At 36.0% G+C, this 14,132-nt stretch overlaps 1 protein-coding gene across 3 annotated transcripts in view; it reads left to right on the forward strand.

Moving 5' to 3' along the window:
• Positions 1–14,132, forward strand: part of MINDY3 (MINDY lysine 48 deubiquitinase 3) — an 85,996-nt gene that overhangs the window by 55,708 nt on the left and 16,156 nt on the right. For all 3 annotated transcript variants that reach the window (XM_035021562.1, XM_035021564.1, XM_035021563.1), the window contains one exon: positions 6,808–6,880. In XM_035021562.1, coding sequence (XP_034877453.1) covers positions 6,808–6,880 — 73 coding nt within the window. The remainder of the gene's footprint in view (positions 1–6,807; positions 6,881–14,132) is intronic.

Consider the following 14,132-nt stretch of genomic DNA (forward strand, 5'->3'; position numbering starts at 1 on the left):
CTCCCTGCTCGGCAGGGAGTCTGCTTCTCCCTCTGACCCTCCCCCCTCTCATGTGCTCTCTCTCTCTCTCTCTCTCTCTCTCTCTCATTCTCGCTCTCTCAAATAAATAAATAAAATATTAAAAAAAAAAAAGAAGGCGGCAATGAGAGCAGTCCATCCCAGGCAGGAGGGATATTAGACCACTAGAATTATTTAGATTTCCCTGCATGTGTTGGTGATTATGAAAGCATTTCAATAAGGTGAGTTTTGTTATATTTAAATCCTCTACAGACAGTGCACCCCATATTTGCCTATACTGGGTACACTGCTCCCACCATACCCCTTCTCCCCAAACACACACCAGAGCTTATTTCTCTCTTAGTTTACATGGTGGCTGCAGGTGTGTTCCATGTGCCTTCTTCATTCTAAGATCTGGACTGAAGGTGCAGCCTGTCAGAAATGTGCAATTCTCCTGGTAGAGGGAAAAGAGAAAGACACTTGGCAAAGCCACAGGTGGGCACTTCAAGCTTCTAGGAGCTAGCAGAATGTCACTTTTGCTTATATTGCTCTGGCCAAAAGAAGTCACCTGGCCAAACCTATGTCAGTGAGGGTAGGAAGTAGACCCCTCCCAGAGAGGTACTTCACAGCCCATAGCCACAGGCCTTGATAAATAATCCTCTTACAAGGCTGGGAGATGCAAGAAATTGAGAACAACAATACCACCTAGCACCATAAGTTACTCTGTGTCCAGGTGTTTTAACTGAATTTAAAACGATTCAAATGATAGAGTCTTTACTTAGAAATAAGGAGGAATTTTCTGATTTTTTATCCAAGTGATCATTGAATATTAACTTAAACCATTTAAAGAAGTCGGAAAAGAGGTTTTCTTGAATTATGTAGGTATTCATGTGCGGAGAGAGGAATGGCTTAGGTTAGCTGTTCTCTTCATGAAATTCAGTAGTTGAAAGGCTAACAGCTTCTTCACCTGCTTCTTCACATAAGCAAGAGAACACAGAAAATGATTATAGATAACCCAGCAGAGTCATTACTCAAAGCGTTAGGCCTTAGGGATGAATTCTTTGGCAGAAACCAGTTGAGAAAGGCTAGGATTATTAAGGTGAGTTGTATAGTTACGACAATAGGGAGAAAAAGAAGCCCGTTCATTAGTATTAATAATAGTAATGATTCTAATCATGTCCATTGGAGATTTCCTCCTACTGCCGTATTTCTGCTTGTACATTTAGAGTGGTTTTTTTTTGGAGAAAGAATCTTGAAGGGCTTTTCTTTATGTTCCTTCCCTGACTTCTCTGCTAATGCAACACAGATCAGCACTACACAGCAACGGGCTGTTGTGGAGAGAGCCAGGGGCTTTTGCCCATTTTGGGAGAAGTAATGGAAGAATAAGGAAAAAGTCCACTGTCCTAGCTACTTTCAGTTGACGTGGCACTACCTGAATTGTTTCTGACATTTGCACTGAAGAGTATTATGTACTTGAGAGCATTTGGTAATTGATTTAAAATTGGTTTCGTAGTGATTCCCAAAATATTTCCAGAAATGTAGTTAGTGAGTGTGAGTCAATATGAAATATAAAGTGACTTTAAAGCGAAACATTACTTAAAGCTTAAAGGGAAATTAGATACCAGTTAACTTTTTTCTTTTGAAGAGCTCTTTGTGGCACTATGAAATGCCTGCGAGCTAAAATGTTATATGTGTGTGATCATTCCTGAAGTTAGGTAAAACTCTCACAGGTTCTTTGATTACTTAGGAGATTTATCTTGATAATGATGAAAGGTATAATGAATAAACTTTAAATAAGACCTTTTTTCAGTCATGAGCTACTTATACCTAGCCAACGAACTGAACACAGGCCTGCCTTATATTTCAGTAGGTGTTTAGAAGGATAGCTAATGTTACAACATTTTAAAAGGTTTATGGTGAACAGCGAATAATTAGAGGAATAGTGCAGACAGAACTACATGAAAAAGAGATACTTGTTTCATGACTATAGGATATTAGATAGTCCCATTACAGCTTGGCTTTCTTTTTCCCCTTCTCTTCTATAGCACTTTGTCAGTTAAGGAAAGTTGGTTGGAGCTAGATAATTTTAAAAAGCTATATTGTTTAGCAATCCCTGTTGGCCAGTAAATTGGCTAAATTGAAATTGTTTGTTCTGACATTCCTCTGATAAAAGTATCTGATGATATTTGACCAAGTAGAGAACTACTTTTAGAGTAAAAATAATGTTGATGGTAAATCAGAGTTTAGATAACTAAAACACTAATAACTATTAGGTTTAGTATCTTTTCCCAGTGGAGGTACCTAAAAGAGTTTCAGATGCAATACCCATGGAAATTTTGTTCTGCTTAATAAAGCTAGGATAAAGAAAAGAAAATGCTTACAGCTAGCCTTGTTGACTTGGATAACTTGGAATTACATCATTAGAAACTCTGTTTATAACTCAGTGGTTTTCAGAGGGCAGGGGGTTGATGTATGTTTGGATTTTATTTTAGGAGGTAATTTTCTCAATACTATTCATCAACATAAGCATATAGTAGCATATTTTTCTCTTTTCCATTAGATTGTGACCATAAACATACAACCTAGGTCTTTACCATTTAACAGGCTTGCCAGCCAGTATTCAGAACATTGTGGGTGTGTGCGTAGTTGTATGCAAAAAAATGTATTAAATATATAAAAGCTATTGCTATATGAAGTCCTAGAAATGGAAACCTGAAAGGTAAAGTTCTCGCATTATTCCTCACACTACAACTGTTACTGAGAGTTCTCTTTAACTTCATCCTTTATGGTCAGCGACAAAAATAGAGCAGTTGTATCCCTCACTAAAATATTTTGTCTTAAGATTATAAAGGACACTTTCTCAGTTGAATGAATTCTTTACTTCCCATTCAAACGTGCCATGCAAGTATGAAATACATTTGACATTTAATATATTACCAGATTCACCACATGGATCATTCTGTTCAAGATCCTTAAATCAGGAACCTTGTTCAGAAGTCTTTAAGTTAAATAAATTGGCCAAAATTAGTGTTGGTATTTGTCATTTTAAATCAAATTGGAAAGTTAAAGTGTTCAACATGGAACACTTTAATGGGAATAGGTAGTTTTATAACTTCCCCAGATTTCATCCATAAACATTTAAACATTACATAAACTTAAACAACCTTTAACAAAACATCATTTTCTATGATAATCTAAAAGCGTTGTAAACAGTCAAAATAGGCAAGCCAGTAATCAGTTGGGAAGACTATACTGGCTTTGATTTGTGGATGAAAACTTTTGGAATGTTTTCATTGGAATTTAATATTGGGGGGTGCTTTTCCTTTTCTTTTGTCCCTCTAGCATAAACACATCCTAAAATGAGTGGTATGATTAAAAACAGTTAATTTCTAAGGAGTTTAGCCAGTTAGCTATTAGTATATCATTGAGACAAAAGGAGCAAAAGAAGATTTAAAAAAAGATCATGACGTAATTTACTTTATTAGTAATCACCATTACAGTTGCTGGGTTCATTATGTGGAACCTGACCAGTGCCATTGGGTTTTATTTTGGGAGGAGAAAAGGAATTTCTCTTGAGGTAGTTCACATCTGGGTTGTTTGCTCACATCCAGGGTTTGGAGCTACTTATTTTACACTTCTGAACTTCAACCACAGTTCCTTTCTGCAGTCCTCCTTTCTGACATCTTTAAAGTAATCTGTCCTCCGTTTCTGTGTCTCACCTCGTAGGTTCTCCAGCCCTGGCCTCCTCCAGTGCTCAGGTCCTGCTCCCACTGGCCTATGAGCATCTTGCAGTTGGCAGGCATGGAGTGTTCGTAGTGTGCTCAGCATTAGGAGAACTCCATGTGCTCTATTTGGATACATAACCGTCACCTCCTAATCCCTGGTGTTCACAATCAGACTCATTCTTTCATCAAGGCTGATTTCCCTTCCTCACTGCGGCTTTTCTCACAGTTCTAGTCCCCCACCCACAGCTCTGCTAATTCCTTCCAGCTAGGATTCCCTACCCTCTTTTGAGCTGAGAGCAAAGTATCTTCTTCGTAAAACTTGTTAAGGGACACCTTTGTATTCCCAGATGTGTCAGAAAGAAGGATGTTGAATATAAGTGCCAGTGCACTTGGGGAAATAATATATTCTCTACAGCGTGGGGCAGCAGACTGGCCCACAGGCCAGACGAAGCCACCAGCTAGTTTTGTAAAATAATTTATTGGAACACATCCATGCTTATTTATGTATTATTGTATTGTCTTGCTGCTGAGATCATATGGCCCTATTTACTCTCTGGCCCATTACAGAAAAAGTACGCCAGCCCCCAAATGTTCTAAATGAACATTTGTTAAACCAGAGTACACTGGGAGTTGTGCCCAAGCTTCAAATGATCTTCTAGATCAGGCCAGCATATATAGCCTGTTCAAACAAGAATAATACATTTTCTAAAGCCTAAGTTTTTTTTTATGTTCATAACCAGAGGTAAGCGATATGCAGTGAACATTTCATTAAATCTGTTTTAATTCTTCTCTACGTTAGCATATTTTTTTATTTATTGCACTTAGAGCTTAGAGATAAGGCATCAGGTAGTTCACTTTCAGTTCTTTCACGCACCTGCATTTTCTGACATATTTAATGCCAGAGAATTTGATGGAAGCCTTTTTCTGTGGCTAACACTGGACTCTTCCTCGTTAGCTCAACAGTAATTTCCCAAAATTTCATTTTGTAAGAATATTAAAGTAATACTTCAGCTGTATTCTTTGCCCCCTCTTCCCCTGAAAAGATTTTCTTTTGTGACCGAGAAAAACAGTATTTCCTTTCCCTTTATTTAGATAATTCAAAGTCCTGTTTTAACACCCATTTTAAGCTTTTCCTCATCACTTACTAATAACAAAGGTTGAAATGCAGCAGATGGTTAATAGAAAGAATGTATCCTCATCTTGGGCCAGTATAAGTTTACCCTTGGGTAAAATCTCATCTGCAGCTCTACCTTCTCCTCATCCAGAATTTTAGTGACAAATCCCCAAATTCCAACAGCCATGCTAAAGGGAAGAATCGAAAAGAAGTGGGGTTGGAAATAGTTAAGAAAACTAAAGCTTACAGTGAACTACATGGAGCAACTTTTGTAATTACAGTTGGAAGTGATAAAAGTAGCTAGGGGATCATAATAATAGCCCCAGTGTTAGTAATTGCTCCCTAAATCAGAGAGCTGACAACATGGCAATCCTAGCGTCAATACGAAGTTAATTATAGGGCTAAGGCCGTACTGGTGATGTATTATAAAAAGGAAAGAATGTTTAAGAAATACTATTTTAAATAGGCTAAATAAACATAACCCAAGAGTCTGGCATTATCAACCCAAATTACAAATGCATTCTTCCTTTGACCCAGCAGTCCTACTCTGGTGCTCGATCCTACAGATAAAACTGTGCATGTATGAAAATTACATGTTCAGGTTTATTTGGTGCGGCTGTGTTTATCACAACGAAAGATCAGACATTGTCCAAGTATCCAGCAATGAAGGACTGGGTGATAAAATCAGAAAGGGTTTGAAAGGCAGGATGAAAACATGCCACTTGACATGCAGTTATCTGCAAAGTAATATTGAAAGTGCAGGGAAAGGAGACCCTAAAAGTTGCTATCAAGGGATAGTAAATGGGAAAGAATTGTACATTCCCAAATTTTACTGTGTTATAAAATAGCACTTTTTAACTTTATTATGTGAAATATGTGTAAGGGCTTGCATCTGTTGTTTTCCCGTTTCCATTTGACTTCTATTTCCATACAAACTGAAGCACCTCGTCTCATCGTAAGAACTACACTAATTGATTCTTACACTTTGTTCCTTCATCTTCAAGATAAAGAGGGGGGCGGTGATTAGGCCAAAAGTTACTATAAAAATTTATTTCCACAGAGGAATAGCATTTCAAATTGTATTTAACAGTTTTATCCTATAACTTGTTAAAGAGGATTCAAGAAGGTAAAAGGGGATAGTTAGAAACTTGTTCTCTAATGAGGTTTGTATGAGTGAACACAATTTTAGACAAAAGCTCAGGCCAACGCTATGAATAGAGGAAAACAACTGTAGCTCAGAGTCTAGATTTCTATCAGTCAGATAGAATTTCGTAACAGTTTAAATATGTGGAGCAAAGGTTTGTGAAGAGTCTAAGATAACATTGAATTCTGTGATTTTTTTTGATAAATTGTAATATTGCTTACTATGCAAAGAAATTAGTCGTGATAGAGAATTTTATGGGAAAAAGAAATCTGCCTTCAAGATATTTCCTCTGAGTTAAGAAAAATTAAACTTCTGGACATGCAAAACTTGATTATTGATCTGTGGCTAGGTATTGCTATAATAGGTTTACCAAAGTAATAAATACCAAATGTATTTCTGTGTAATTGCTTGCTATCATATCTCTGGATTTAATTCTTAAATATTTGAAAACTAGATATATTGTAAGTTTTATTTCTTTTTATTTGAACAATGATTAAAGCAAAAGTGTAAGTCATTACTTTTTGCAGGTTGCATTTTTATAGTAATTATTTAATACTAGATTTTCCACATGTTTTTATATAAAGCTTCAGTATCATGCTCACAATAATTGCCTGTGGTTGCACTATTATTCCCATTTTTCAAATGTCCAATTAAGGCCCAGAGAGTTTGTGACTTACCTAGTCACACACATCTGATAGAAATATCACTCAAAATCTTCTGACTCCCGATTTCCTAATTTCCTCACCCTAGCCTCATATTTGTTCTGTTTATTTTTAAGGCCGTGATATTATTGTGGCTGGTTGATAGCAGGCTTTTTTTCTTTTCAGGACATGGCTTTAGTTGCTCCCGAGGCTCCTTCAGAACAAGCCAGGAGAGTTTTTCAAACCTATGATCCAGAAGGTAAAAGATTTTCTTTTATTATCATTGACTCGGTGTTTTATATCTTTATATGTTTGAAATGGATTGATACCTGAGTTTTATTCAAAAGTATTTTTGGATTATTGAATAAAATGTAGGTTGCATTTCTTGAAAATTTTAAATTGGAAATGTAAAAATGGGAACAAATAAGGATGCTTAATGATTGTCAAATTCTCACATGGTGTAAGGTTTGCAGGTTTCTTGGGGTAACAGTTATGATTACTTGCATCTTGACTTCTGAAAGTCTGCGTTAAACAGGAAAATATCACCTTCTAAACAAGCTTTTTGAAAAGGTATTCCTTTATTCTGTTATTCAAATTAATATTAAATAAGTCTTCCAGAATACTTTTTAAAATTGAAATAGACAAATATTCTGTAAATTGTGGGTATACAAAGTGTTGCTTTGATAATTTATATATTACAGAATGGTAATTACAGTAGCATTAGCTAACACCTCTGTCATGTCACATAGTTACCATTTTTCTGTGGTGACAAGATCTAGTCTCTTAGCAACTTTGAAGTTTATTTATAGCACAATATGTTATACTATAATAACTATGCTGTGCATTAGCTCTCCAGAACTTATTTATCTACTAGTTGCAAGGAACATCTTAAAACACCTCCCTCACTAACCTACCTTCCCAGCCCCCGGTAACCATCATTCTTCTCTTTTTTTTTTACAAATTCAGCCTTCTTAGATTCCACATACAAGTGACATTGTGCAGTATTTCTTTTTATTTGTCTGACTTATTTCACTTAGCGTAATGCCCTTGAGGTCCATCCATGTTTTTTCAGAAGGTAGGAGTTCCTTCATTATCATGGCTGATCAATATTCCATTGTATATATAGGTATATAAACCACATCTTCTTTATCCATTCATCCCCTGGTGGACAGGTAGGTTGTTTTCACATCTTGGCTGTTGTGAATAATGCTGTAGTGACTGGGGTAGTGCAGATAGCTCTTCAAACTATTGATTTCAGTACCATCAGATAATACCTACCACTAGGATTGCTACATCGTATGGTAGTTCTGTTTTCAATTATTTTTTGAGTAATTTTTTTTATATGTTTTCTTTAGTAGGTGTACCATTTCATATTTTCTCTAGCAGTATATACTGGTGCTCTTTTCTCCACATATGCATCAACATTTACCTCTTTGGATAAAAGCCATCCTAACAGGTGTGAGGTGATGCCTCATTGTAGTTTTGATTTGCACTTCCTTGATGATTAGTGATATAGAGTATCTTTTCATATGCCTATGGGCTATTTGTTGTCTTTAGAAAAATGTCTCTTCAGACCCATTGTTCTTTTTTAATTGGATTATTTTATTTTTTGCTAGTGAATTCTGTGAATTCTTAAGGGGTTAACGCCCCAAACACATTATCAGATAGAGGCTTTGGGAAGATTTTCTTCCATTCTGTAGGTTGTCTTTTCAATTTGTTGTTTCCTTTGCTGTGCAGAGGCTCTTTAATGTGACCCCACTTGTTTATTTTAGGGGTTTTTTGCTTGTGTTTTGATGTCTTATCCTAGAAATCACTGCCAAGACCAATGATGAGGGGGTTTTTTCCTATGTTTTCTTAGAGGAGTTTTACAGTTTCAGGTCTTACATTTAAGTCTCTGATCCATTTCAAGTTAATTTTTGTGAGTCATATAAGGGGTCCAGTTTCGTTCCATTTCATAGCCATCTCATGGAGATACCGAGTTTTCCCAGCACCATTTATTGAAGAGACAATCCTTTCCTCAGTGTGTGTTTGTGGCATCCCTGTCAAAAATTAGTTGACCATATATGAATGGGGTTAAACCTGGGCTCTCTACTCTGCTGAACTGGTCTATGTGCCTGTTTTTATGCCAGAACCATACTCTTTTGATTATTATAGCTGTGTAATACAGGTTGAAAACCAGGTAGTATGACACCTTTGGCTTTATTTCTCTTTCTCAGGATTGCTTTGGCTATGCAGTCTTCTGTGATTCCAAACAAATTTTTTCTATCTGTGACAAATTTCTTTGGAATGTTGATAGGGATTGCATTGACTCTGTAGATCGCTTTGGGTACTATGGACATTTTCACAGTATTCTTCCAATCCAAGTATACAGGATACCTTTCCATTATGTATCATCTTTGATCTCTCATCAGTGTCTTCATTTTTGGTGTATATGTCTTACATCTCCATGGTTAAACTTATTCCTAAATATTTCATTGTTCCAAAGCTATTGTAAATGGGATTGCTTTACTTTCTCTTTCAGCTAGTCCGTTCGTGTATAAAAATGCAACTGGTATCAGTACGTTGATTTTGTATCCTGCATATAAAATGAAACCATTTATTAGTTCTAACAGTGGTTTAAGGGAGTCTCTAGAGTTTTATAAGATCATGTCATCTGTATGAATGCCTTTTCTTTCTTTTTCTTACCCAATTGCTCTGGCAAGGACTTTTTTTCATCATTGAGTATGATATTACCTGAAGGTTTGTCATCTGTGCCCCTTATTACACTAAGGAACATAACCTCTATAAGAAATTTTTTGAGCGTTTTTCTCATGAAAGGATTTCCATTATGCCAAATGCTTTTTCTGCATATTGAGATGATCATATTTTAATTTTATTAATGTGACATGTACCACATTTATTGATTTCTGTATGTCAAACCATCCTTGCATCCCTGGAATAAATCCCACTTGATCATCATGTATGATCTTTTTAATGTGCTGTTGGGTTTGGTTTACTAATATTTTATTGATAATTTTTGCATCTGCATTCATCAGGGATATTAACCTATAGTTTTCTTTTCTTGAAGTGTCCTTGAAGTGTCTGGCTTTGGTATCAGGATAATACCGGCCTCATAAAATAGTTGAGGAGTATACCCTCATCTTCAGTTTTTTTGGTACACTTTGAGAGGAACTGGCATTAATTCTTTAAGTGTTTGGTAGATTCACCAGTGAAACCATCTGTTCCTGGGCTTTTGTTTGTTAAAAGGTTTTGGATTACTTTGTCAATCTCCTTTTTGTTAGTGATCTGTTCAGATTTTGTGTGTCTTCATGATTCTGTCTTGGTAGGTTATATATTTCTAGAAATTCATTTCTTCTAGGTGGTCTAGTTTGTTGGTGCATGATTGTTCATAATAGTCTCTTCTGATACTTTCTCTGGCATCAAGTTGTAACGTTTCCTCTTTCGTTTCTGATTTTGAGCCCTCTCTTTCTTGGTGTATATAGCTAGAGGCTTGTCTGTTTTTTCCAAACCAAGCTCTTAGTCTCATCTTTTCTATTGGTTTTCTGGTCTCTCTTTCATTTATTTCCATTCTGATCTTTGGTATTTCCTTCTTTCTGCTAACTGTGGACTTAGTTTGTCTTTGTTTTCTAGTTTTTTGAGGTGTAATGTGAAGTTGAGGTCTTTCTTAAACTTCTCTTAAAACTGCTTTTGCAGCATCTCATAGGTCTTGATATGTTGTGCTTCCATTTTCATTTGACAATATTTCTTGATTTTCCATTTGAGTTCTTCTTCGACGCATTGGTTGTTCAGGAGCATGTTGTTGAATCTCCATGACTTTGTGAATTTTCCAGCTTTGTTACTGATTTCTAATTTCATACCTTGCTGGTCAGAAAAGATATTTGGTATGATCTCAATCTTCCTAAATTTGCTAAGACATTTTTTGTGATCTATCATGTGATCTATCCAGGATGTTCCATGTGCACTTAAGAAGAATATGCATTCTACTGCTGTTGAATAGAATCTTCTGTATATGTCTAAAGTGTCATTTAAGTCCACTGTTCCCTTACTGATTTTCTGCATCGATCATCATTGTTAATAGTAGAGGAATTCAATACCCCACTTTTATTTCATTGCTGTCTAAAATTCTCCCCCGTGTTAAGGAGTGTTTACTAAATTGAGGTGCTCCAAAATATGGTACATAAAGGTTTACAATTGTTATATCCTCCTGATGAATTGATCCCTTTATCATTATATTGTGACCTTTTCTCCTGTAATGGTTTTTAACTTAAAGTCTATTTTATCTGATATAAGTAAAGTTAGCCCTGTTCTCTTTGGTTTCCATTTGCATGGAAAATCTTTTTTTGATCCCTCTGAGAGTTTTTGTAGGCAGCATATAGTTGGGTTTTGTTTTTTTTTTAATCCATGTAGCCACTCTTTTCATTGGAGAATTTATTGATAGGTAAGGACTTATTATTGCTATTTTCTTAATTGCTTTCTGACTACAGTTTTGTAGTTCCTTTCTTCTCTTGCTGTCTTGTGACTTGATTTTATAGCAGTATGCTTTGATTCTTCATTTATTACAGGTGTTTGCTCTGTGATTACCGTGAGGCTTTCATCGTATGTCTTACAGCCATCCATTTTAAGCTGGTAACAGTTTAACTTCAGTTACATCACAAAGTTCTGCCCATTTATGTGCCGTACTCATAATTTATTTTGATGTCCCAGTATACATCTCTTTATACTGTGTATTCATTAACATATTGTAGCCATAATTACTTTTAACACTTTTGCCTCTTAACCTATATGCTAGAGTTCAAAGTGATTTACACACCATTACAGGGTGTGAACGTTTTGTTTTGTTTGTTCATTGAGGTATAATTGACGTAAGACAATTTCAGCTGCACAACATAATGACTGTGTATATTGTGAAATGCTCACAAAGGTTTTTTTCTTGTGGTGAGACATTTTAAAGTCTATTCTTTGAGCATCTTTCAAATATGCAGTACAATATTACCTGTAATCACCCTGCTGTACATTACATCCCTTTATTTTGTAACTTGAAGCCTACACGTTTGACACCCTTCAACCTTTACATTCTCTATCCCCTACCACCAATCCTGCCCCAAAGCAATAAGTCTGTTCTCTTTATCTGTGAGCCAACTCTTGTTTTTAGATTCCCTATGTAACAGAGATCACATAGCATTTGTCTTTCTTTGATGTATTTCACTTAGCCTAATACCCTCGCCTTCCATGATGTTGTAGAAAATGGCAAGATTTCCTTTTTTATTGATGAGTGATATATATATATATATATATGCGCACTCACAATAGAATATTTTTTTTTCCCACTCATCCATTGATGGACACTTAGCTTCCATATCTCGGCTATTATAAATAATGCTGCAGTGAACATGGAGGTGCACATATCTTTTGGAGTTAGGTTTTTAATTTTTTTTTTTTTCCAAAGATTTTATTCATTTGATAGAGACACAGCGAGAGAAGGAACACAAGCAGGGGGAGTGAGAGAGGGAGAAGCAGGCCCCCCCACTGAGCAGGGAGCCCGATGTGGGGCTCGATCCCAGGACTCCGGGACCACGAGCCGAAGGCAGACACCCAACGACAGAGCCACCCAGGTGCCCCTAGGTTTTTAATTTTTTAAGGCACTTCCATACTACTTTCCAGAGTGGCTGCACCAACAGTGCACCAATGTTCCCTTTTCTCTACATCCTTGCCAACACTTGTTATTTCTTGTCTTTTTGATAATAGCCATTCAACAAGTGTAAGGTAATAATGCATTGTAGTTTTGATTTGCATTTACCTGATGACGAGTGATGTTGAGTACCTCTTCATATACCTGTTGGCCATCTGTGTATCTGTTTCAGAGAAATGTCCATCCAGATCCTCTACCCATATTTTAATCAGATTGTTCAGGTATTCTGCTGTTGAGTTGTATGAGTTTATGTATTTTAGATATCGACCCCATATCAGATATATCATTTGCAAATATTTTCTTCCATTTGGTAGGAAGTCATAGCTAAGCCATGTCCTAGAGCTTTCCATCTATGTTTTCTAATAGGAGTTGCATGTTTTCTGATACTGAATTTTTATGTATGGTATAAGACAGTGGTCCAGTTTCATTCTTTTGCATGTAGCTCTCCCAAATTTCCTAATGCCATTCATAGAAGAGACAGACTGTCCTTTCCTTTTGTGTGTTCCTTTGTTATGAATTGGCCATTTGTGGGTTTACATCTCTATTCTCTGCCATTATGTGTCTATTTTTATGCTAGTATCATACTCTTGATTACTGTAACTTTGTAATGTACTTTGCTATCAGGAAGTGTGATGCCTCCAGCTTTGTTCTTCTTTCTCAAGATTTCTTTGGGTATTTGGGGTCTTTGTGGTTCCATACAAATTTTAGAATTGTTTATTGTAGTTCTGTGAAATATGCCGTTGGTATTTTGATAGGGATTGCATTGAATCTGTAGCTTGCTATGGACATTTTAACAGTATTAATCCTTCCAATCCATAAGCACAGATTTGTATCTTTCTTTCTTTAATGTATTATAGCTCTTTAACTTATTAAATTCCTATTTCTTTTAATGCAATAGTAATGGGATTATTTTTATTAGTGTATAGAAATGCAACAGGTTTTTGTATTCTGCAACCTCACTGAATTTGTTAAACCATTTTTTAGTACTCTGCACATAGTGACAGTTTTACTTCATCCTTACCAATTTGGATGCCTTTTCTTGCCTAATTGCTTGGCTAGGACTTCTAATACTATGTTGACTAAAAATGGTGAGGGTAGACACCTTTGTTCCTTACCTTAGAGGAAAAGGTTTCAGCTTTTCACTATTGAGTGTGATAGTAGCTGTAGGTTTGTTAAACATGGCCTTTTATTGTGTCGAGGTAGTTCCCTTTATAAATATCTGCTATGTTGAGAGTTTGAATTGTGAATGGATGTTCAATTTTGTCAAAAGCTTTTTCTCCATCTGTTGAGAAGATTTTTTTATCCTTCATTCTGTTAACATGGTATATTATATTGATTGAGCTGTGGATGTTAAACCATCCTGGCATCCCACTTGATCGTGGTGTATCATACCTTTAGCGTATTGTTGAATTTGATTTGCTAATACTTTGTTGAAGATTTTTGCATCTGTATTTATCAGGGATCTTGGCCTGCAATTTTCCTTTCTTGTGCCATTTTTTGTCTAGTTTGGGAATATTCCTGCCTCTTCTCTTTTTGGAAGAGTTTGAGAAGAATTGGTATGTATTCTTTTAACATTTAGAATTCATCAGTGAAGCCACCAGATCCTGGACTTTTGACAGGTTTTTTGATTACTGATTCAATTTCCTTACTCACAGTTAGTCTGTTGTAGGTTTCTAAGAATTTATCTGTTTCTTCTTGTCTAGTTGTCCCATTATTTAGTATATAATTGTTGATAGTCTCCTCTGATCATTTGTATTTTCTGTGATCGTGGTATCAGGTGTTGTGTCTTTGATTCTGATTTTCTTTGAATCGTGTCTTGTTT

The sequence above is a fragment of the Mirounga leonina genome, unplaced genomic scaffold (assembly GCF_011800145.1).
Source record: "Mirounga leonina isolate KUSES-001 unplaced genomic scaffold, KU_Mleo_1.0 Mir_175, whole genome shotgun sequence".
Classification (NCBI taxonomy): domain Eukaryota; kingdom Metazoa; phylum Chordata; class Mammalia; order Carnivora; family Phocidae; genus Mirounga; species Mirounga leonina.